Source organism: Chiloscyllium plagiosum, unplaced genomic scaffold (assembly GCF_037043375.1).
Source record: "Chiloscyllium plagiosum isolate Xiang-an unplaced genomic scaffold, Cpla_swu_hap1 HiC_scaffold_18, whole genome shotgun sequence".
NCBI lineage: Eukaryota > Metazoa > Chordata > Chondrichthyes > Orectolobiformes > Hemiscylliidae > Chiloscyllium > Chiloscyllium plagiosum.
Genome location: NW_028270156.1, coordinates 67,322,447 through 67,346,128, shown reverse-complemented (window position 1 = coordinate 67,346,128; position 23,682 = coordinate 67,322,447). Strand labels below are relative to the sequence as shown.

At 50.3% G+C, this 23,682-nt stretch overlaps 1 protein-coding gene across 1 annotated transcript in view; it reads left to right on the top strand.

Annotated features, from left to right (window-relative positions):
- The window catches only part of creb3l1 (cAMP responsive element binding protein 3-like 1), a 194,602-nt gene that overhangs the window by 141,885 nt on the left and 29,035 nt on the right, over positions 1–23,682 (top strand). The window contains exon 2 of the mRNA XM_043706199.2: positions 540–747. Coding sequence (XP_043562134.2) covers positions 540–747 — 208 coding nt within the window. The remainder of the gene's footprint in view (positions 1–539; positions 748–23,682) is intronic.

Here is a 23,682-nt window from a genome sequence, read left to right as displayed (position 1 = left end):
GGAAACAGGCCCTTCGGCCCAACAAGTCCGCACCGACCCGCCGAAGCGCAACCCACCCATACCCCTACATTTACCCCTATACCTAACACTACGGGCAATTTAGCATGGTCAATTCACCTGACCTGCACATCTTTGGACTATGGGAGGAAACCGGAGCACCCGGAGGAAACCCACGCAGACACGGGGAGAACGTGCAAACTCCACACAGTCAGTCGCCTGAGACGGGAATTGAACCCAGGTCTTAGGCGCTGTGAGGCAGCAGTGCTAACCACTGTGCCACCATGCCGCCCGCTCTTATCTCTCTCTCTCTCTCTCTCTCTCTCTGTTTCTCTTTCTCACTAACTCTTATCTCTCTGTCTCTCTCTTTTCTCTCTCTCTCTGTCTCTCTTTCTCACTAACTCTTATCTCTCTCTCTCTCTCTCTCTGTCCATTGGGAAACCGATATTCCCGGCTCCATCAGCCTGTCCATGCGGCTGCTTTTCAGCGCCAGCTCTCTCTGCGCCCGTGGACACTAACAGCTTTCCTGTCTGCACCTGCAGCACTTCTCAGAGAACCTGGACGATTTCTCCAACGAGCTGTTCAGCAGCTTCTTCGAGGACCCCGTGCTGGCTGAGAAGACCCCTCTGCTGGACATGGATCTTGACCCAGGCACTCCGGACATCCAGGCAGAGCACAGCTACTCCCTCAGCGGAGACTCTGCCCCTCAAAGCCCAGTCATGCCCATCAAGATGGACGAGTTCAGCAAAGGTAAAGGAGGCTTTACGCAGGGGGGTTGGGGGGGGGGTGAGAACGGGCACCCTTTGCCCCCTTTTACACCAGCCCAGAGATTGGCAGCATGCCCACATACCCAACAGAGTCGAGGGGAGTAATAAAAAAAAAAATCAGGTCTGATTTTTCCTTTTGACCTCCCCTCACTCACGGACTCTTAGTGTTCCTCCCCCCACCCCACACACAACTTGTGTCAAGTCTCCTGAGATAAATACTGGCAGTACTGCAAGCTCACTTTTTCGCAGGTTTTTTTTTTCATAATCTAACAAACTCACCTGGTTTGGAAATTTCACAGATGAAATCTTGACCCCCCCCCCCTCCAGGTAACTGTGCTTTCCCTGCACTGCCCTGTACTCCTTTCCAAGGGAGAAACTATATTCGCTTCTGACCACAGTCCAGCCAGATCTCCTCCACCAACTACCCCGAGAGCTTTCAACCTCCATGTTTGGTGAGTGTTGATTATTTTAAGCAAGCTAACACCTTTTTAAAAAAAATGTTTATTTTGTCCCCTAGATCCCACAACATGAACAATCCTCCACTAACACTCCATCGCCTCCTTTCGGATATGTACTAGATGTAGAAAGTCCTTACCTGACCTTTTAAACCCCTTCATGAATGTATGCAACGCCCCTATGCCACTAGTTCAAAATCCAAACTCTAGAACTGATATAAATTTCATTGTGTTGGACAGCAATCCAGCCCTGTGTCTCATTTATTCTTTCAGCGCGTGTGTGTGCCTTGAATTAAAGCTGTGAATTTGTATACCTTTCTCCCAGCAGACTTTGGAAAAGACTATCTAGTTGCTTAGTTTGGGATTATACATGAAGGGGATTATATTGTAGGAAAGCCGCAGGAGAGTGGTACTAACACAGTCGTTCCCTCCAGTAGCAAACATAAGCACAGTGGGCTGAATGACGGTAGTTTGTTTCTGATGGATATTTCTCACCCTTTCAATGTACGTACGTATGTATGATGATAGAGGGGAAGATATCCTGCCCGTACAGATCATTCCATAATTGCCTTTGAAGTATTATTACACGCTCCATTCCCACCCAGAAACCATGAGATCTTCCAGTAGAGACTGAAACCAGATTTAAAGCCCAGACTGGTTCCACAGGAACGATCTGAGTGGATCCTCAGGTATTCAGTCCCCCCCCACCTCCTCCATGGCTGTGAGTTACGTTGCCCCAGATGATCAATGCCCTGCTAGGCCCAGGTATTCAAGCCCACAGCTTCCAGTTTCAGGTTCTCCGGGGGTGGGGGGAGGGGGAGGGGGGGGGGGCGGTAAGGAACACTTGTTGCTGTCTAACCAGGAAATGACCTTGCTATGAACTCCAACACTGCACACACACACACACTCCAAACCTGCTCTCATACAGGATACAGCAGGCCAAGGCTTGGAGATTATATTTCAGAGGACTGTGGTAACTTGCAGGAAATATGTGTCTGTGCGCAATCCTTGCTTTGTGTTCCAACCTGAGTGAGTGTGTGTCTGTGTGTATATGTGTCTGTATGTCTGTGTGTGAGTGCTTGTACAGTATATTTGTCTGTGTGTGTGTGAGAGAGTGTGTGTGTGTGTGTTAATATGTCTATGATATTCACACTCTGTCCTCTTTCTCTGAGTGTGTGTGTGTGTGTGTCAGTGTGTGTATGTCTGTGTTTGTATGTGTGTGTGTATGTCTGTGTGTGTGTCTGTGCGTGTGTGTATGTCTGTGTATGTGCATGTGTGTGTGTGTGTGTATGTCTGTGTGTGTATGTGTGTGTGTATGTGCATGTGTGTGTCTGTGCATGTGTGTGTCTGTATGTGTGTATGTCTGTATGTGTATGTGCGTGTATGTGTCTGTGTGTGCATGTCTGTGTGTGTGCGTGTGTGTGTATGTGCGTGTGTGTCTGTGTGTGTATGTCTGTGTGTGTGTATGTGCGTGTGTGCGTCTGTGCGTGTGTGTGTGTATGTCTGTGTGTTTATGTGCGTGTGTGTCTGTGTGTGTGTATGTCTGTGTGTGTGTATGTCTGTGCGTGTGTGTGTGTGTCTGTGTGTGTATGTCTGTGTGTGTGTCTGTGTGTGTGTATGTCTGTGTGTGTGTGTCTGTGTGTGTCTGTGTGTTTGTGCGTGTGTGTGTGTATGTGCGTGTGTGTGTATGTGCGTGTGTGTGTGTCTGTGTGTGTGTATGTGTGTTTGTGCGTGTGTGTGTATGTCTGTGTGTGTGTATGTGCGTGTGTGTGTGTGTGTCTGTGTGTGTGTGTGTGTCGGTGTGTGTGTGTGTCGGTGTGTATGTCTGTGTGTGTGTGTGTCGGTGTGTATGTCTGTGTGTGTGTCTGTGTGTGTGTGTCGGTGTGTATGTCTGTGTGTGTGTCTGTGTGTGTGTGTGTCGGTGTGTATGTCTGTGTGTGTGTGTCTGTGTGTGTATGTCTGTGTGTGTGTGTGTGTCTGTGCGTGTGTGTGTGTGTGTCTGTGTGTGTGTGTGTGTGTCTGTGTGTGTGTGTGTGTGTCTGTGTGTGTCTGTGTGTGTGTGTGTCTGTGTGTGTGTGTGTATGTCTGTGTGTGTGTCTGTGTGTGTGTGTGTGTGTGTGTCTGTGTGTCTGTGTGAGAGTGAGATATTTACACTCTATCCTGTGTGTGGGTGATGCCCACTTTCCCTCTGCCTTGCTGTATTATATCTGGCAATGCCATTTGGAAGCTAACCATTATAAACTCGTCGTCAACTTTGAAGCAGATGGAGGTTGTCCCTTCCATGTAAAGCTTTGATTTAGGAGGAGCTGAGGGCTGTAGATCAAATGGATGTATCAATGGGCCTGCTGTCAGTTTCCCTGCCTGAGCTGCTTCCTTGTGTTTATCTGTCCAACAGCTTTGCTAGCTGCTTTTTGCATTGTTTCTGGGGTTCCCCTCGAGCAGAGACATTCTTGGTGCACTCGGTATGTTTTGTTAATCGACATGGAATTTTATTCGCTCCAGCAGTGGGTGTGTGTGTGTGTCAGTCATTCATACCTGAGTCTGCTCTCATTAAACTGATGGAAACATCACTTTAATCCAAGGGTTTCTCTTTGAAACTTGCAGCAACTTAGAATGCATTGCGGAGCACTGGCTCTGAGAGTGAATTTGAACTTGTCTTGTGTTCCTTGCACTGTCTGATTCACTGCTCCCTCTGAGTGGAAACAGATTAAGCCATTGGGCCCGTGTTCAGCAATCATTCATTTCAGTTCTCCGTTAACTCCTTCCTGCTCCGCTGGATTCATCCTTTTCCTTCGTATTTTCCCCGGTCTCCCTCGGTTTTAAGGGTGCACTCCCCGCGTCAGGCAGCGCGCGTCAAGTGAAAATCGATGGCTGGAAGAGCTCAGTGGCTCTGTCAGTGTCTGTGGAGAGAGAGAGAGAGCAGGGTTAACGTTTCACGTGGAGTGACCCTTCCCCAGAATGGATGGTAGCCACTGGACTTTTCCAGCACTCGCTCTTTCCTGACCATGTGATGGATCCCGGGGAGTGGTTGGATTCACTCCCACCCTGCTCCGGGAGTTGGACTGGAGCCGGACTGATGGAAGTTCAGTGTAGGATAGAATTCCTGGCGTTGGGACAGCTCAGGGCAGAATGAGTATTGCGTATTATTAAGCCGCGTGGAACGGGATTTATGGGAGCCAATATTGGGTCAGCCTGAAGGGCTGAACGGCCTCCTTTGTTCCTATTTGTACGTTTGTACCTAACTAACAGCGGGTGGTGTAACAGAGTGATGCCAATACCTTTACTCCCTGTCTTCATTCACACTGGCTCAGTGCCTACACTGTACTGAGGTGATGTCCCATTGGAACCCTAACCAGGAGCAGTGTTCTCCCCCCCACCCTGTGTTCATGCAGTGCCTGAGTCATGACGCTCCGACGGCTTGGGCTGGTTCGCAATGCGTTGGGTTTGATTCCCACTCTGGCTGAGGGTTAATGTGAAGGCCCTTCCTTCTGACACTCTCCCCCTCGCCTGAGCCACAAAGGCTACGGGGGGGAGTGGCGTTGAAACGCCCATCAGCCATGATTGAATGGCGGAGTGGACTCGATGGGTCGAATGGCCTTACTTCCGCTCCTATGTCTTATGGTCTTGCGGTGACCCTCTGGTTAAACCACCACTCTCCCTCGGCAGAGAGTTGCCCTTTGATCTGGTCAGACTTTGGCCCCCTTTACCCTCTCTGAGAGGATTTGATGGCGTTGACCCAGTCCGTGAAGCCAGGCCAACTTGTTTAACCCTTTGTGCCGTCACTAGCCATTTCTAACCTTTCGAGCCTTTCCACCGCCACCCCCCCCCACCCTCTTCCTTTCACACTCTTTCCCTCACCCAACCTGGGTGTGTCCGATCTCAGACAGCGGGTGGACATTTCCCCGGTCTGATGGCTGGGCACTCTGCCGTTGTGAATACACCCTCTCCATGGAAAGGGGAACAAAAGCCTAACCTCAGTCGACCCCCTGACTCCTCTGGAGAAGTTTCACACATGAGCAACACGAGGACGGTGAGCTCAGGCCCCAGTCGTCTCCCACCAGCCACAAAAACAGCCTTTACGAAGAGGGGTCTGGAAATATTCATGCTTCCCCCGGTCACCCCGTCTCAGATTTTATCGTAGCTCACCCCGCTGTCCCATCATCGCCCTCAAACTCAGTCGAGAGCTCTGGCGGCGGCTTGCATTTCTGGAGAGATTGGCCAACTGCCTTTCTGGCACTCATAGTCCAGCAAGGCCCCGGCCTACCTCCCTGCTCTCAGCCAGTTCGCGGCTGCTTCACTACCTGCCTGGACAATCCTGGCCCTGGTGTTTCTCTCCCTTTCTGAGTGAAACGGACAGACAAGACAGAAGACTTCGGAGGGGCCCGTTCTGTTCCTGTCGGGTCGCTGAGCGTGTAGGAGTCGCTGGGTTCCTGACAGTGAGGGAGCAGGCAGACAGGAGAAATGTGGCCCATCTCACCCTCCCCCTCACTTTCCAATTGGCAGAGCTCAGCACCGTCAAAGGGGGGAGTTCAGGCCCCAGGCCAAGAGCATCATGTGGAAAGCCTGGAGTTTAACGCATTTTTCCATGGAGTGTTTGTGTCAGTCAATCAAATCGGCTCCAGGCCAACGGGGCCAGCTCGGGGTGCGGGAGGCAAATCCAGCCGGTGACACCAAATCATTCACGTGGATCGCACACCTTCCCTCCCCCTGCCCCCCCCCACACCATTCACTTCAGTTCACATCAGAAAACCTCTGCTCAGCAGCAGGGATGTATGTGGGGAAGGCTAGGCCCGGAAACAAAACAATCCCCTCCTGAGTTCTGCACAGGCCACAATCACCTCACGAAACAATCCAGGCTGTCTTTTAAATACATGCCCCCGCACCCCCCCCCCGTCCACCATTTAATGTGAACGTGGAATTAAAATGAATACAATCCTGTTGGAGTGGCACGTTGGCTCAGTGGTTAGCACTGCTGCCTCACAGCACCAGGGTCCCAGGTTCGATTCCAGCCTCAGGCGACTGTCTGTGTGGAGTTTGCACATTCTCCCCGCGTCTGCGTGGGTTTGCTCCGGTTTCCTCCCACAGTCCAAAGATGTGCAGCCTAGGGTGAATTGGCCGTGCTAAATTGCTCGTAGTGTTAGGTGCATTAGTCAGGGGTAAATGGGTCTGGGTGGGTTACTCTTTGGAGGGCCGGTGTGGACTTGTTGGGCCGAAGGGCCTGTTTCCATACTTTAGGAATTCTAATCTCCAGCACTGTAACAGGCCATTCAGCCCAGCCGTGTCAGGGTATATGCTCCACAGAGGCTTCCTCTCCCACTCACTTTACCTTGCACTGTATTCGGGCCTTTCTCCCCAGCTCCCTGTCAATACCTCTGTATGATTCACCTCAGCGATTACCTGCGGCTAGGGCATCCACACCCTCCCCACTGTCTGTGTAAGGCGGTTTCTCCTGGGTTTATTAGCCACACATTCTGAGGACTAGGCCTAGGGCCCACTTTATCCTTGGTAGAGGGTCTTGTAGCATAGCACTGGGACCATGGCTGCAGCTCCACCCCCACCCCTGGAGTCTGGTTGGCGGTGGGAGTACCTCCAGGAGGAATCCAGAAACCACCGCCAGCTCATGTTTTGAGGGCCTGGCTTCAAATCCCTTCATTGGAACTGGCTGAGCTTTCCGTTCAACTAATTGATTTCAAATCAGGGATTGAAAGCTGCTGTTAGGAATGGTGATGGTGTTGCATCTCGATTTGTGGTACAAACCCATCGGGGTCATTAGTGTCCTTTCATGAAGGCCATCAGCTCTCATTTCCCAGGCCTGGCCTACATGGGACTCCAGGCTCATGCCATTGAATCTAACACACTCCGGGCAATCATTGCCAGCTGACCCAGTACCACCCACATCGCATCAACAGATAAAGGATACAGGCTGGTGCTGGGCAAGGTGCGCAGAATTGCTAAATGTGACCCATGTGGGGTCACAGTGTTCCCAGTGAGCTGTATATCACAGTGTTCCCAGTGAGCTGTATATCACAGTGTTCCCAGTGAGCTGTACATTACAGTGTTCCCAGTGAGCTGTATATCCCAGTGTTCACAGTGAGCTGTATATCACAGTGTTCCCAGTGAGCTGTATATCACGTTATTCTCAGTGAGCTGTATATCCCAGTGTTCCCAGTGAGCTGTACATTACATTGTCCCCAGTGAGCTGTATATCACAGTGTGGAGAAAGTGAGGTCTGCAGATGCTGGAGATCAAAGCTGAAACTTTATTGCTGGAACAGCACAGCAGGTCAGGCAGCATCCAGGGAACAGGAGATTCGACATTTCGGGCACATGCCCTTCTTCAGGAATCAATCACAGTGTTCCCAGTGAGCTGTATATCACAGTGTTCCCAGTGAGCTGTATATCACAGTATTCTCAGTGAGCTGTATATCACAGTGTTCCCAGTGAGCTGTACATTACATTGTCCCCAGTGAGCTGTATATCACAGTGTTCCCAGTGAGCTGTATATCACAGTGTTCCCAGTGAGCTGTATATCACAGTGTTCCCAGTGAGCTGTACATTACATTGTCCCCAGTGAGCTGTATATCACAGTGTTCCCAGTGAGCTGTATATCACAGTGTTCCCAGTGAGCTGTATATCACAGTGTTCCCAGTGAGCTGTACATTACATTGTCCCCAGTGAGCTGTATATCACAGTGTGGAGAAAGTGAGGTCTGCAGATGCTGGAGATCAAAGCTGAAACTTTATTGCTGGAACAGCACAGCAGGTCAGGCAGCATCCAGGGAACAGGAGATTCGACGTTTCGGGCACATGCCCTTCTTCAGGAATCAATCACAGTGTTCCCAGTGAGCTGTATATCACAGTGTTCCCAGTGAGCTGTATATCACAGTATTCTCAGTGAGCTGTATATCACAGTGTTCCCAGTGAGCTTTACATTACAGTGTTCCCAGTGAGCTGTATATCACAGTATTCTCAGTGAGCTGTATATTACAGTGTTCCCAGTGAGCTGTACATTACAGTGTTCCCAGTGAGCTGTATATCCAAGTGTTCCCAGTGAGCTGTATATTACAGTGAACTGTATATCCCAGTGTTCCCAGTGAGCTGTGTGTCACAGTGAGCTGTATATCCCAGTGTTCCCAGTGAGCTGTACATTACAGTGTTCCCAGTGAGCTGTATATCCAAGTGTTCCCAGTGAGCTGTATATTACAGTGAACTGTATATCCCAGTGTTCCCAGTGAGCTGTGTGTCACAGTGAGCTGTATATCCCAGTGTTCCCAGTGAGCTGTACATTACAGTGTTCCCAGTGAGCTGTATATCCAAGTGTTCCCAGTGAGCTGTATATTACAGTGAACTGTATATCCCAGTGTTCCCAGAGAGCTGTGTGTCACAGTGAGCTGTATATCCCAGTGTTCCCAGTGAGCTGTACATTACAGTGTTCCCAGTGAGCTTTATATCACAGTGTTCCCAGTGAGCTGTACATTACAGTGTTCCCAGTGAGCTGTATATCCCAGTGTTCCCAGTGAGCTATACATTACAGTGTTCCCAGTGAGCTTTACATCACAGTGTTCCCAGTGAGCTGTACATTACAGTGTTCCCAGTGAGCTGTATATCCCAGTGTTCCCAGCGCGCTGTACTTTACAGTGTTCCCAGTGAGCTGTACATTACAGTGTTCCCAGTGAGCTGTATATCCCAGTGTTCCCAGTGAGCTGTATATCCCAGTGAGATGTATGTCCCAGTGTTCCCAGTGAGCTGTATGCCTCAGTGTTCCCAGTGAGCTGTATATCCCAGTGAGATGTATGTCCCAGTGTTCCCAGTGAGCTGTATATCACAGTGAGCTGTATATCCCAGTGTTCCCAGTGAGCTGTATATCACAGTGAGCTGTATATCCCAGTGTTCACAGTGAGCTGTATATCACAGTGAGCTGTATGCCCCAGTGTTCCCAGTGAGCTGTATATCACAGTGAGCTGTTTTCCCCAGTGTTCCCAGTGAGCTGTATATCACAGTGAGATGTATGTCCCAGTGTTCCCAGTGAGCTGTATGCCCCAGTGTTCCCAGTGAGCTGTATATCACAGTGAGCTGTATGCCCCAGTGTTCCCAGTGAGCTGTATATCACAGTGAGATGTATGTCCCAGTGTTCCCAGTGAGCTGTATATCCCAGTATTCCCAGTGAGCTGTATATCACAGTGAGCTGTATATCCCAGTGTTCCCAGTGAGCTGTATATCACAGTGAGCTGTATATCCCAGTATTCCCAGTGAGCTGTACATTACAGTGAACTGTATATCACAGTGAGCTGTATGCCCCAGTGTTCTCAGTGAGCTGTATATCAAGTGAGATGTATGTCCCCGTGTTCCCAGTGAGCTGTATATCCCAGTATTCCCAGTGAGCTGTATATCACAGTTAGCTGTATATCCCAGTTTTCACAGTGAGCTGTATGTCACAGTGAGCTGTATATCCCAGTATTCCCAGTGAGCTGTGTGTCACAGTGAGCTGTATATCCCAGTATTCCCAGTGCTGATAGTGAGTGAGGAGTGTGACACTGTAAGGGTGATCTGAGTGGTACAATGATGGTCAGGGTGATGGGAGTGTTTAAGCAATGGACTGTGACAGTGATCCGTGGTATTGCTTGATTTCCCACCATCTGTTTGTAGAGCTGGTTTTGTTGGGATTCACTGCAGCTTCCCAAACCCTAAGTGTCGTGTGCGATATCATATGGCAGTGGGATAAGACAAGAAGCGGTTTTAAAATGTTAGTGCTTTAATTATTTAATCCCGAAATCCCGTGGAGCACCTCCGTGCTGGTATTGCTGTCATTATATTTGCTCCGGTTCACTGTCCGATGTTAAAGACATTTCACAGTTAGCTCACAGTCACGACGGAGCCGAGAGTGGGCTGACACTCTGACCTCTGGCTGTTAGGTCATTGAGGAAGGGAGATGTGGAAAAAGCCACTCCTTCTTTCCCTTACCCTTGCAGGGGAATGGCCAAGCCGGGCCGCATATTTAACCCTGATCCTGACAGGGCCGTGTGAACGGGCCCGCACCTTGTCGTCGCTTCCACCATGATGTCAGGTTTGTGTCTGCTCTGAACAACCGATGTTAGGTGCTCAAAGAAAGAATCGAAGGGCCGCACGTGCTGGGAATCAGAGGCAAGAACAGAAATCACTGGGGGCAATAAAGGCCCAGCAGCCTCTGTGGAGGGAGAGTTAGTGTTTCGGGTCCAGTGCCCAAAACATTCACTCTGCTCGCTCTCTCTCTCTCTCTCCCCACAGAGGCTGCTGACTTTTTCCAGCTATTTCTATTCTTGTTTGAGGTCGCTGGAGGACATGGTGGTGAGCTGCCTTCTTGAACCGCTGCAGTCCTTTGGAGTGTAACCACACCACACCCTGAGGGAGGGAACTCCAGGATCCGGACCCAGCCGCAGTGAAGGAACGGCGATATATTTCCACGTCAGGATGGTGAGCGACTTGGAGGGGAACTTGAAGACGATGTGTTCCCATGTACCTGCTGTCTTTGTCCTTCGAGATGGAAGCGGTCGTGGGTTTGGAAGGTGCTGTTTGAGGATCTCTGGTGAATTTCTGCATTGCATCTTGTAGATGGTACACACTGCTGCTACTGAGCGTCGGTGGGGGGAGGGAGGGGATGCTCGTGGATGCTTGAGGAGTATTCCATCACACTGCTGACTTGTGCCCTGTGGATGGTGGGCAGACCCTGGGGAGTCAAGAGGGGAGTTACTCACTGCACGATTCCCAGCCTCTGACCTGCTCTTGTAGCCGCTGGGTTTATATGACGAGTTCGGTTCAGTTTCTGGTCAATGGAAACCCCCAGGATGTTGATATTGACTTTGAGGAAACAAAATGGTAGATTTCCATTGAACTGAGTGAGCATGATCTGACTCAAACCATGAAACCATCGTCAACGCGGGGAGTGGCCCTTGTGAAAACGGCTGCACCAATCAGTCAGAATTCCTGGGGAGAGTTTCGGGACGTCTCGGGCTGGATTTTATATTTCTCAGCAGCGTGAAGGAGATGGAGAGAAAAACGAGTTCCCATCATGCTCCCCATCTCAGTCCAGTCAGGCGAGGATGGCCAACTAGAAGCCAATGCCTGGGGAATCGGCCAATTAGAGATGTGGCTGCAGGCTCCACAGCCAATCAGAAGTCAAGGCCAGGGCATCTTATGGCAGAGGGGTTAAGCGCTGAGCAGGATGTCAGTTGTGGCTACAATTCTAAAGGCCTCCCAACCCTAGGCTTTGAATCTGCCTTTATCTCTTTGTCAATGAAAGCCTCAAATAGCTAATTAATGGACTTAAAAAAAATCATACAGGCCCTCTCTCCTTCATCAGAGGAATACAAAGCTTTTCTTTCTCATGTGTATTACTCATTCCCAAAGAGTCCCCCATCTGACACTCAATCTGAATGAAGACCCCACAGTAATTGGAGCACAATAGCTTAGTCATCCACTGGCTCTAAAATGGTGGCGTCCAAGTTTGTCTCCCCGCGCCCCCCCCCCCCCCCCCCCCACCCATCCCCCGCCTTTTGCAACTCCTGAAGGATTCCTTAATCTCGGAGGATCGCGTTGACCCGACCTCATCACATCCCAAATTGGGTTTGTTGTTTCAGGGAGGGAGGGATGGGTGCGGTGCCTGGAAACACAACCCCCATCCCATCTCAGGGACATCATTCACGACTAATGATGGTTTGAGGGTGGGAGGGGAGGGGAGAGATTGTCAGTCCCAGCTTGAACCTGTCCATCCCTCATCGGGAGTGGCATAGGAGGAGGCGTGAGGAGATTCGTCAGAGAGGACGTCTGAGAAAGCTGTCCCAATATGGGGTCGGCCCACGTCCAAACAGGAAGAGGCCCCTCAGTCACCTTTAACCCCTACTCCATTAATTAAGGAAGTTTGAGTGATAAGGGGAGGCTGAGGGGGCAACCTTACAAAACCATGAGGGGGAGTGGATGGGGTGAGTAGCCAAGGCCTACTCCCTAGAGTGGGCAAGTTTAGAGGGCATAGGTTTAAGGTGAGAGGGGAAAGAATTGAAACAGACCTGAGGGCCAACCTTTTCATACAGTGGGGTGGTGCGTGTATGGAATGAGCTGCCAGAGGAAGTGGTGGAGGCTGGTACAATTACAGCATTTTAAAAGGCATCTGGACAGTGACATGGATAGGAAAGGTTTGGAGGGATATGAGCCAGGCACAGGCAAATGGGGCTAGTTCAGTTTGGGGAAATCCAGCCAGCATGGACAGGATGGGCTGAAGGGTCTGTTTCTGTGCTCTATGATGAATTTAGATTGTGGAAGATTTGTTTGTCCACCTGCTTTTGTCGCATCGGTCCATCCTTTTCAAAAAAAAAATAGCATCAACAGAACGATCCTGGGGAGATCTATCTGTTTGAAAATGAGGTTATCGATGAGGAGGGATTTCTGGAATTAAAATCCAGACCCGTCCCAAAGAAAACTGCACGGAGTCTGAAACAGTCACCTCACCGTCAGCCTCGGCTTCACCTCTTCCATGTTCGGAGCATAACAGGGAGCTCTGTAAGCATCTGCGTTGGGCATTTGCAGTGGTCCAGACCAAAGCTGCCCTGTAAAACAGTCAGACAGGCACTAATGAAGCTGCCCAGTGTCGGGGACACTGATTGATCGTCAGTAATGAGCGTTTTAGCACAGCGTGAGAGTGAGTAGGCTGCTGTAGAGGCAGGGAGAATAAGCCAGGACCACGGTAACGGACTGATGTCACAGCTAAAAGTGGCAAGGCCCCCGTTGTTCATGGCGACAGGTTACATCACCGGCAGGAGGAGAGTTTGACGAGGAACTACCTCGCTGGGTGTCCGTGCGCTTAGTGTTCTGTCAACTGGCGTTCCCTCTGGACAGACTGCAGTCCTGGTTATCGTTCACACTCACCTCGTGTTAACCATTCTGTTTCTGATGCTCTCAGGAGGGGTTCACACACCAGCACTCATTTGGATGCTGTTCATCACCGAAGCCCGGCACTGCCGAATGGGGCCTAGCGCATCGTCAGCAGCCTCTGAAGAGCGTCCCACCCATACCCCTGCATTTCCCGTGGCTCAGGGACATAAGGTAGCTTTGGCAAATAGAGTTGAGGAAAGTCCAGAGGGATTTTATAAATACATTAAGGACAAAAGGGTAACGAGGGAGAGAATAGGGCCCCTCAAAGATCAGCAAGGCAGCCTTTGTGTGGAGCCGCAGAAAATGGGAGAGATACTAAATGAGTATTTTGCATCAGTATTTACTGTGGAAAAGGATATGGAAGATATAGAATGTCGGGAAATAGATGGTGACATCTTGAAAAATGTCAATATTACAGAGGAGGAAGTGCTGGATGTCTTTAAATGCATAACAGTGGATAAATCCCCAGGACCTGATCAGGTGTACCCGAGAACTCTGTGGGAAGCTAGAGAAGTGATCACTGGGCCTCTTGCTGAGATATTTGTATCATCGATAGTCACAGGTGAGATGCCGGAAGACTGGAGGTTGGCTAATGTGGTGCCACTGTTTAAGAAGGGTGGTAAGGACAAGCCAGGGAACTATAGACCGGTGAGCCTGACCTCGGTGGTGGGCAAGTTGTTGGAGGGAATCCTGAGGGACAGGATGTACATGTATTTGGAAAGGCAAGGACTGATTCGGGATAGTCAACATGGCTTTGTGCATGAGAAATCATGTCTCACAAACCATTGAGTTTTTTGAAGAAGTAACAAAGAGGATTGATGAGGGCAGAGCAGTAGATGTGATCTATATGGACTTCAGTAAGGCGTTCGACAAGGTTCCCCATGGGAGACTGATTAGCAAAGTTAGATCTCACGGAATACAGGGAGGACTAGCCATTTGGATACAGAACTGACTCAAAGGTAGAAGATAGAGGGTGTTGGTGGAGAGTTGTTTTTCAGACTGGAGGCCTGTGACCAGTGGAGTGCCACAAGGATCGGTGCTGGGTCCCCTACTTTTTGTCATTTACATACATGGTTTAGATGTGAGCATAAGAGATACAGTTAGTAAGTTTGCAGATGACACCAAAATTGGAGGTGTAGTGGACAGCGAAGAGGGTTACCTCAGATTACAACAGGATCTGGGCCTATGGGCTGAGAAGTGGCAGATGGAGTTTAATTCAGATAAATGTGAGGTGCTGCATTTTGGGGAAGCAAATCTTAGCAGGACTTATACACTTAATGGTAAGGTCCTGGGGAGTGTTGCTGAACAAAGAGACCTTGGAGTGCAGGTTCTGGCAAGTGCTGGCAAATGGAACTAGGTTCATATAGGATGTCTGGTCTGCATGGACGGTTGGACTGAGGGGCTTGTATCCATGCCAAACATCTCTATGACTGTCTAACCTGCACATCCCTGAACACTACGGGCAATTTAGCATGGCCAAACCTCACCTCTACATCTTTGTGACTGTGGGAGGAAACCGGAGCACCCGGAGGAAACCCACGCAGACACGGGGAGAATGGGCAACACTCCACCCAGACAGGCACCCGAGGCTGGGAACGAACCCGGGTCCCTGGCGCTGTGGGGCTGTGGTGCTAACCACTGTGCCACCGTGCTGCCTATCAAGGAATGCGGTAGCGTTAGGACTGACTGTTCTCTTGTGATAATGTTTGTGTCGATTGTGATGCAGTGGGTGACGCTCACACCTCAGGGTGTTGCGGGATCCTTCCCGACTTCAGGACTCCAGCCCCAAATCCAGGCTGACACTGCAGGGGTAGAGCTGAGGAAGCACCCTTGTATCAGAAGCATAGACTTTCACACTGGATTTAACACTGGGGCGGGGGGCTCTGTCTGCCCACTCATCTAGATGGGTATAGATCCCAGGGCACTGTTTCAAAGGAGGGTAGTGGTATCTTCTCTGAGGTCCTGGTCAATAGCTATCCCTCAATCGGCATTGTCAGAAGAACAGAGTGTGTGTTCAGGATCATTTTGTTTGGGGGAGTTTAATGACCACAAATGAGCTGCTGTGTTCGCCACATGACAGTAGTGCCAACACCTCATTGGCGCTTTGAGATATTCGGTGGTTGTGAAAGGGTACATGCAAATCTATCCTTTCAGGTGATAGTTGTCAGTAACCAGGCCCAGAGTCAGATTCCTTCTTTAGCCCCACGCCGCAGCCTGTTCCCTGCCTTAGCTCCACACTCCCTGCTCGGCCTCTGTCGCTCAGAGAGGTCTCGGGCCCTCGGCGAATGCTCCACCAGGTGAGAACTGCTTCCCTCTCACCAAGCGGGTAAACAGTGAGCCCGTGAAAAACTCTGCAGCTCCCAGCGGCTGTCGTCTGCACGGACGGTGCTTATTCATTTGCCATGGGTTCCCATGGGAACGAAAGGTGGAATCAGCCGGAGCCGTGGGTCATTTCAACGACTGACGCAGCCTGCTTCCTGCTCAGGGGGAGCAGCCTCCTGTTGAAAATCCTGGTTGACAAGTTTCAGTTGGCAGGAGGCAAGCCCAAAAGACAAATGGTAAAGGTTAACCCAGATTAACACAGCTCAGCGCAGGGACTGTAGTCCCCTGTGCTGCTCGCTAGTGTGTCGTCAGACAAACTTGAGGAAGAAAGCACTGTATTTTCTAAAATAAAAGAACCGCTGGAAACAAAAGCAGAGGTTGCTGGAGAAACTCTGCAGAGAGAGAGAGAGAGAGTGGCCCTTGCTCAGAACAGATTTAATTTTATGATTATTGGTCTACTTTAGCAAGGTCTCAAAGTGTTCACAGCTGTTGGAGAGCTTGGAGTAGTATAGCCTGTGTTTGTAAGGAATACAGCAGTTATTTTGCACATAGCAGGATTCCACGACAAGGGTGTTGTAATGACCAGATAACGGGTTCTTTGTGATGTTAGTTAAGGGATAAATGCCCTTCCCCCTCTCTGAAATAATGCCATGGGGGCACTTGAGGGGGCATCAGTTTAATGCCCCACATCTGAGCATTGGCACCACAACTGTTGCTCCTTCTTCAGGGGACTGGGTTCTGGCTGAGCCAACGACAGGCCCCTTTCATTTCTCTCACCGTCGAAGCCCGCTTCACAGGTCGCCAAGGGAGTCGACAGCTCTGCGAAAACCCTGAGCCTTTTTTTTTCACGTAGGAGACTGAGCTGCTCCATTGACTTCCTCTTCATGGCTGAGTGAGTGGCATCCAATTAACTGTGCCCAATATCACTCTACCCCCTTCCCGGGGAAACATTGACCAAAGCAGAACATGGTGTTCCAAGTGTGATCTCAGGGCAGCTTTATAAAGGGCCGGTGTTACTTCCTTACGAGAGTGGTGTGTTGTAGTCCCACTTCCTTACATACCCTGAGGCTCTGTTTACCTTGGCTATCCCTACCGTCCAGTCAGCCACTTCTGAGGTCTGACGTGCGAGTTTGCCAAATCGGAACTCCTGCTCTCTGATATCGACTGCTTAACTTAAACTGTAGATAAACAGGCCCACTTCAAATACACCGGGAGGGCTGCCACCAAGGGGTGAGAATGGCAGGCCATTATGGAAACTGCCGCAGTTTTAATTTCCATTCAATCCCCACAGTGTGGGAGCTGGCCATTCGGCCCATCGAATCTGCAGCCCACCCAATAGCCCTGCATTTCCCATGGCTAACCCACCTAGCCTGCACATCTCTGGATAGTACGTGACAATTTAGGATGGCCAGATTTTTTTTCTCTTTATTCACTGGATGAGGGCATCGCGAGCTAAGGGTCAATCACGTCACTGTGGGGCTGGAGTCACGTGCAGGTCAGACCAGGTAAGGATAGCCGTTTCCTTCCCTGGAGGACATGAGTGGCCCAGATAAGGTTTTTGAACAATGGATTCATGGCCATCATTCGATAATTCATTCACCTATTCACCTAAGCCACTCTCCTTTGGACCGATGAAGGCCCGAAACGTCGATTCTCCTGCTCCTCGGATGCTGCCTGACCTGCCGCGCTTTTCCAGCAACCACTCTCTGATCTTCTTCACTATCCTGTCGACCTGGGTCTCCACTTTCAAGGAGCTGTGAAATTGTTCTGCCGCCCCGTGTAACGGGGTCAGGGTTGCAGAGCTTTGAGGCCAAGCTTACTGAGGGGCGGGAGAGGTGATAATTACCATCAGTGTTACCTTCGCCCGAACATCAATCCCATCATTCATTGCCACCCTCCTTTAGAGCCATCGCATTAATTCACTGACAATCAGAGGCATTCACCACCCTGGCGAACCAACTCTCACAGAGCGACAACTTTTGTCTCTTTATTCGTTGTGCAGAGTGGAAATTCTCCGATGGGGCCCTCCCGCCATGTATTGGCTGCAGCGTTTTGGGTTCTCCGGACGGCCCCCAGCGCAGTTCCATCATCGTCAGTGTCACCATGCACACGTAGCCGCTGGTTGCTTTCATACTTGGCATTGACTAAGGACAAAGAAAATTTTACAGCCCAGCAACAGGCCCTTCGGCCCTGCCAGCCTGAGCAAACGGTCAGACCGGGAACACTGCCGCACACTCAGTTACAACCCGATCCCTCAGCTTCTGCACTCTTGTGGAAGTAATTTGCCAGGCATGCCAGAGGGTTTACCCACCAGAATAGACTGGCAAGAGCTCTGTTGTCCCCCCCGGGTGAGCTGTGCTTGCGTTGATAAGGTGCAGGGCATCGTTGAAGGACTGAGACAATGTGTTTACATACCGATACAACCGAGATTCTGAACGGATCCAAGCTCAAAGTGTGTTGGACTGCCCCACATGCTCAGTGGGGCTGTATAAACACAGGTATCGTGTTTGTGTTACTCCTCATCTTGCGATTGCAAAGTGCTGAGGGACACCCATGCAGGGGCTGGGCCCGGGATGCAGTGAAATAACATGATGAGTCTGAGTTCCCATATTTATACAGGCACGCAGCACTCTGAGACAGAATGCTAACAATAGCGTTTTATTGAAAAGGGTTACTTTAGCTCAGTTTCTTCTTGGACTGAAGAGAAACCAGGTCTTTATTTCCAAACTATGGAAATTTCAGCCGTGCTGCTGTGATTGGAATGCGTGATAAAGCCAATAAAGCTAAGAGTATTCCCATTCCAGTGAGTATAGTGAGGAACAGGCTGTGCCCAGGCAGAACAGGGTGAGGACAAGCTGTAACTGTGTTGATGATTACACAGAGCATGACCCAGTGTCAGGAGTCTCACTTGTAATGTTCCTTTACCTTCATAGAAGGCCTCACTAGATGCTCCGAGATCAGACACAGTGTGTAAAAGGCAATGGGCTGTTACTCCACGAGGACGCAGCCTGGTGAGTCCCCAGGATCCAGCCTGAAGGCAGTGCACAGCAGTGACCTGTCCTACCCGTTCAGGGGCTTGCTGTATCATGGCCCACTCCAGCTGGCTGTGTTTGCGGTGTGCTCGGCTGGTTTTAGGAGCAGCCGAGCGGCCGAAACGCAGAGTAGCAGCAATCGCCAAATATCTACTGCTGATCCGATGAGTGTTCGTCAACAAGTGAAAGACGAGTAGAGTTGTGGCATTCCTTGATTTGGGAATCTCTGAGGCTGAGTATAGATACCGTCCTGTCATCATGCTTGTTTCCCCTACAGCTAAGTCTGGATTACTTACACTAATTGGAACCAGGTCTGTCTGAATGGGGAGAAATACAGTGTGTCAGGCATTTTCCTGCAACTCATAATGTGCCGTGTCTACCCCTGTGGTGTGCCATCTATGTTTTTATTGGGTAGCCCTATTGTATGGATATATATCTCTCCATATCATCTAAAGAGCAACACAGTGGCTCAGTGGTTAGCACTGCTGCCTCACAGCACCAGGGTCCCAGGTTCGATCCCAGCCTCGGGCGACTGTCTGCGTGGAGTTTGCACATTCTCCCCGTGTCTGCGTGGGTGTGCTCTGGTTTTCCTCCCACAGTCCAAAGATGGATGGACCATGGTAAACTGCCCACAGTGTCCAGGGATGAGCAGGCTAGGTGGGGTCAGCCGTGGGAAATGCAGGGGTTCGGGTCAGGGTCTGGGTGGGACATCCTACAGAGGGTTGCTGTGGGCTCGATGGGTCAAATGGCCTCATCCCACACAGGAGTGATTCTGCGATGTCTTGGCGTGTTTAAGCAAAGTATGTTGTGCGCGTCTCTAGTCACACCACGTGTGTGTCTCTGCTGTGTGACATGCTTTTCCCTCTGCAGTGTCTGTACAGTGTGACACGCCTGGTGAGAGGGGCTGAGACTGCAGGGGTGGAGCCCTGCGGGTACTGCTGGAGGTGTGTAAGAGCTCAGGGCGGTGGGAGGGGGCTATGGCCCAGTGGGAGCAGGTAACTGTTAAGGCAGGAGCACTGCAGTTGTGTCCATGGAGGGTGTGGCTGCCTCTGAACCTGTCACTCCAAAGTTTCAGCTCACGGTCCCGATCCCAAACTTGGGAAACCTTGCTGGATAGTGTTGTCCCAAAGAGCTCCTTCAGTGTCCGACGTAATGGCCCCTCAATCACCTCCTATCCTCCACTCGATAACAGTGAGGCATGGGAAGTGTGGATCCTCCCAATTCTAAGATTCTGAGATAAGAAGGCATCAGTGAGTGATCTTCCAGAGCGTTTATTGTGTCCGTTATTAGCGATAAGAATTGCAGTGGCAGGCAGAAACCTTTTCCGGAGGATGGCATTGTTCCCAGGGGCTGCCAGGGCCGTGGAAGCAAGTGACACATCAATGTCCCTGAGAGCTACTCTTCCTTATCATTCCCTGTAAAGGCCTAACCTCAGGCCATGCCAACCTTCCACCCCCACCTCCCAAAACCTGTGGGCCACCGCTCTGCACCCGAGTAGGGCCACACTTAAGCTGGGGCGACCTCTGACCTTGCACTTGACGAACACGCAGCGCCAAGGAAGCCTGAGCACGTTCCCTTCAGAGTGTCTCATACCCCCCGCGCCTCTTTCATATTCAAAATGGCTTCATTCGGATGATTGAGGTTCACTCTTACCCCCGAGCGGGTCAGGAGCAGAGGGCGTTAGAAGCTTCCTTCCTCGCTGGGAGTATACACTCTCGGAGGCTTGCAAGCACCTTGCAAGAAACTCGGTTTGCGGCTCCATCCGACTGTGAAGTCTTCCTGTCAGCAGTCACATTCGGGATCGAGTCACCAAAATTCTAACAACCCTGGATTTTACTCTGCCGGGCTCTGGGGTGGATGAACCTGGGGAATAACTAATGGGCTGTGAGGAAAATTGACTGTTTTTGAAAGAAATTTCTTGGAACACCTCTCTGTGTTAATTGGGGTTGGGGCAAAGGGGCTGTTCAACTGAAACTCAGGAATTGTGCTGTGAAATATCACTTTGAGTCACAAAGTCATACAGTATGGGACCCTTAGTAATAAAGATACTACCGACTCAGAGTCATGGAGATGTACAGCATGGAAACAGACCCTTCAGCCCAATTCAGCCATGTCAACCAATTAATCTAGTCCCACCTGCCAGCACCCGGCCCATATCCCTCTAAACCCTTCCTATTCATTTACCCATCCAAATGCCTTGTAACTGTACCAGCCTCCACCACATCCTCTGGCAGCTCATTCCATACACGTACCACCCTCTGCGTGAAAAAGTTGCCCCTTAGGTCTCTTTTATATCTTTCCCCTCTCACCCTAAACCTATGCCCTCTAGTTCTGGACTCTCCGACCCCAGGGAAAAGACTTTGTCTATTTACCCTATCCATGCCCCTCGTAATTATGTAAACCTCTATAAGGTCACCCCTCAGCCTCCGACGTTCCAGGGAAAACAGCCCCAGCCTGTTCAGCCTCTCCCTGTAGCTCAAATCCTCCAACCCTGGCAACATCCTTGTAAATCTTTTCTGAACCCTTTCAAGTTTCACAACATCTTTCCGATAGGAAGGAGACCAGAATTGCACGCAATATTCCAACAGTGGCCTTTAACCCTAACCAATGTCCTGTACAGCCGCAACATGACCTCCCAACTCCTATACTCAATACTCTGACTGATAAAGGAAAGCATACCAAACACCGCCTTTGCTACCCTACATACCACTTCCAAGGAGCTATGAGCTATGTGCCAGCAACACTCCCCAGGACCTTGCCATTAAGTGTATAAGTCCTGCCCTGATTTGCCCAAACAAAATGCAACACCTCACATTTATTTAAATTAAGCTCCATATGCCAGTCCTTGGACCATTGGCCCACCTGATACTGTGAGCCCTCCTCAGAACTGAAGTTAACTCTGATTTCTCTCCACAGATGCTGCCAAACCTGCTGAGCTTTTCCAGCAATTTCTGTTCTTGTTTCTGAGTTCCACTATCCGTGGTCCACTCGGTTTTTAATCCTTATTTCGGTTCCCGTTCCCTCAGTTGAGTCTCTTGTATTATCAAGTTCCTTATTTGATCAGTCCCACGGTAACATATTGGTTAGCACTGCTGCCTCCCGGCGCCAGGGACCCGGGTTCGATTCCTGCCTCAGGCAACCCTCTGTAGGATGTCCCACCCAGACCCTGACCCGAACCCCTGCATTTCCCACGGCTGACCCCACCATGCCTGCTCATCCCTGGACACTGTGGGCAGTTTACCATGGTCCATCCATCTTTGGACTGTGGGAGGAAAACCAGAGTACACCCACGCAGACACGGGGAGAATGTGCAAACTCCACGCAGACAGTGGAGTGTGGAGTGTCTGTGTGGAGTTTGCACATTCTCCTCGTGGGTTCCCTCCCACAGTCCAAAGACGTGCAGGTTAGGGTGGATTGGCCACGCTAAATTGCCCGTGGTGTCCAGGGATGTGCAGATTTGTTCGCTGGGTTAGCCATGGTTTAAATGGGTTATGGGGATAGGATGGATTTGGATGAGCTGTTCTTGGGAGGTTTGGACGCAGACTGATGGGCAGACTGGTCAGGCCACAGTTGGAGTATTGTGCGCAGTTTTGGGCCCCATATCTCCGGAAGGATGTACCGGCCCTGAAGTGTGTTCAGAGGAGGTTCAGAAGAATGGGATGAAAAGCTTAACATGTGAGGAATGCTTGAGGACTCTGGGTTTATATTTGATGGAGTTTAGAAGTATGAGGGGGGATCTAATTGAAACATACATAATACTGAATGGCCAGAACAGAGTAGATGTTGGGAAGATATCTCCATTGGTAGGAGAGACCAGGACCCGAGGGCACAACCTTAGAGTAGAGGGAAGACCTTTTAGAACAGAGATCAGGAGAAACGTCTTCAGCCAGAGAGTGGCAAATCTGTAGAATTCACTGCCACAGAAGGCTGTGGAGGCCAGGGTCATTGAGTATATTTAAGATGGAGATAGATAGGTTCTTGATTGTCAAAGGGATCAAGGGTTACAGGGAGAAAGTGGGAGAATGGGGTTGAGAAACTTATCAGCCAGGATTGAGTGGTGGGGCAGACTAAATGGGCTGAATGGCCTAATTTCTGCTCCAATGTCTTATGGGCTGAATGGCCTCTGTTTGCACTGTGATTGAACCATAATGGGATCAGGTTCCTGTGGTTCCTTCGTGTCCTCCCTTTGTAAGTCTTCCCCCCCCCCCCCACCCACCACCCCGTGCTGTAGGGTAACCCCAACCTGGAGGGGTAGGAAGGGGAAGAGGTTCTCTCAGGCTCCTTCCCACCAGCCAGCCCCCTCCATGCATGGCGAGTGCTCATAATGGCCTTTTGTTTGAGAGCCCCATCCCCCTCCTGTCGCTCCCTCAGGAAAGTGGCTTCAATTAGCTACCCTCCGTGAGGCGAATTTGATGTGGTTTCGGGACGAGTTGGACAGAAAGTTAGGTTGACCAACTCCAGCTCCTTGAGCACAGCGTGCCTTTTCAATACCGCGCACTCTTTCTCGAGCGACTAAACTGTGGTAACGTTCTGTTCCCAGGACATGAACTCCCTTTGAAATTGGGCAGAGAGGTTTTTATGGCTGTTTTTACAGAAAAATATGAAAGCTCCTCAAGCCCAGGGTTAAGATCAAGGCCTGTACTGTGGTAGCAAAACCGAAGTTCTCAGAAGGGGGCATGTGTAGACAGCAAGGACGTTAAATTAGATCCAGAGAGCCAAAGTTTAAAAATAATAATGTGGGGCTGTGCAGCTTTTCCTTAGATGTGCCAGTCAGTTATTGGAAACAGAAGGCAGTGTAGTCCCTGATTAGGCCCATCACAAGCCTGAGTGATAGGCCAAGTGGGAATTTAGCGCAGGCATCTCATGGTGCGATCTATTCTCTGGTCAAACACAGACAAATGTGTCGATTTGGGCCCTTCCAACGTAAATATTTTTAGTGGCGCCTTGCTGTCGTTGAACGCTCCCTCGTAAAACAACCCCAAAGCCAGCAGGACGGGGCAGCAGCAGCAGCTCTCTAAGGCTATGTCTGTCAGTGCAGACATTTCGGCCGCGGTGTTACACACAGGGCTGCAGGATCCCCACAGACCGCACAGATATATGTCTGTTTTCCCTCATGTTTGAAAATGTCAATGGGCTTTGACGACACTTAAGAGGAAAGAAGAGCACAAGATCAGTGCGTAAGATGCTCCATTTTGCCAGAACGTGGCCAA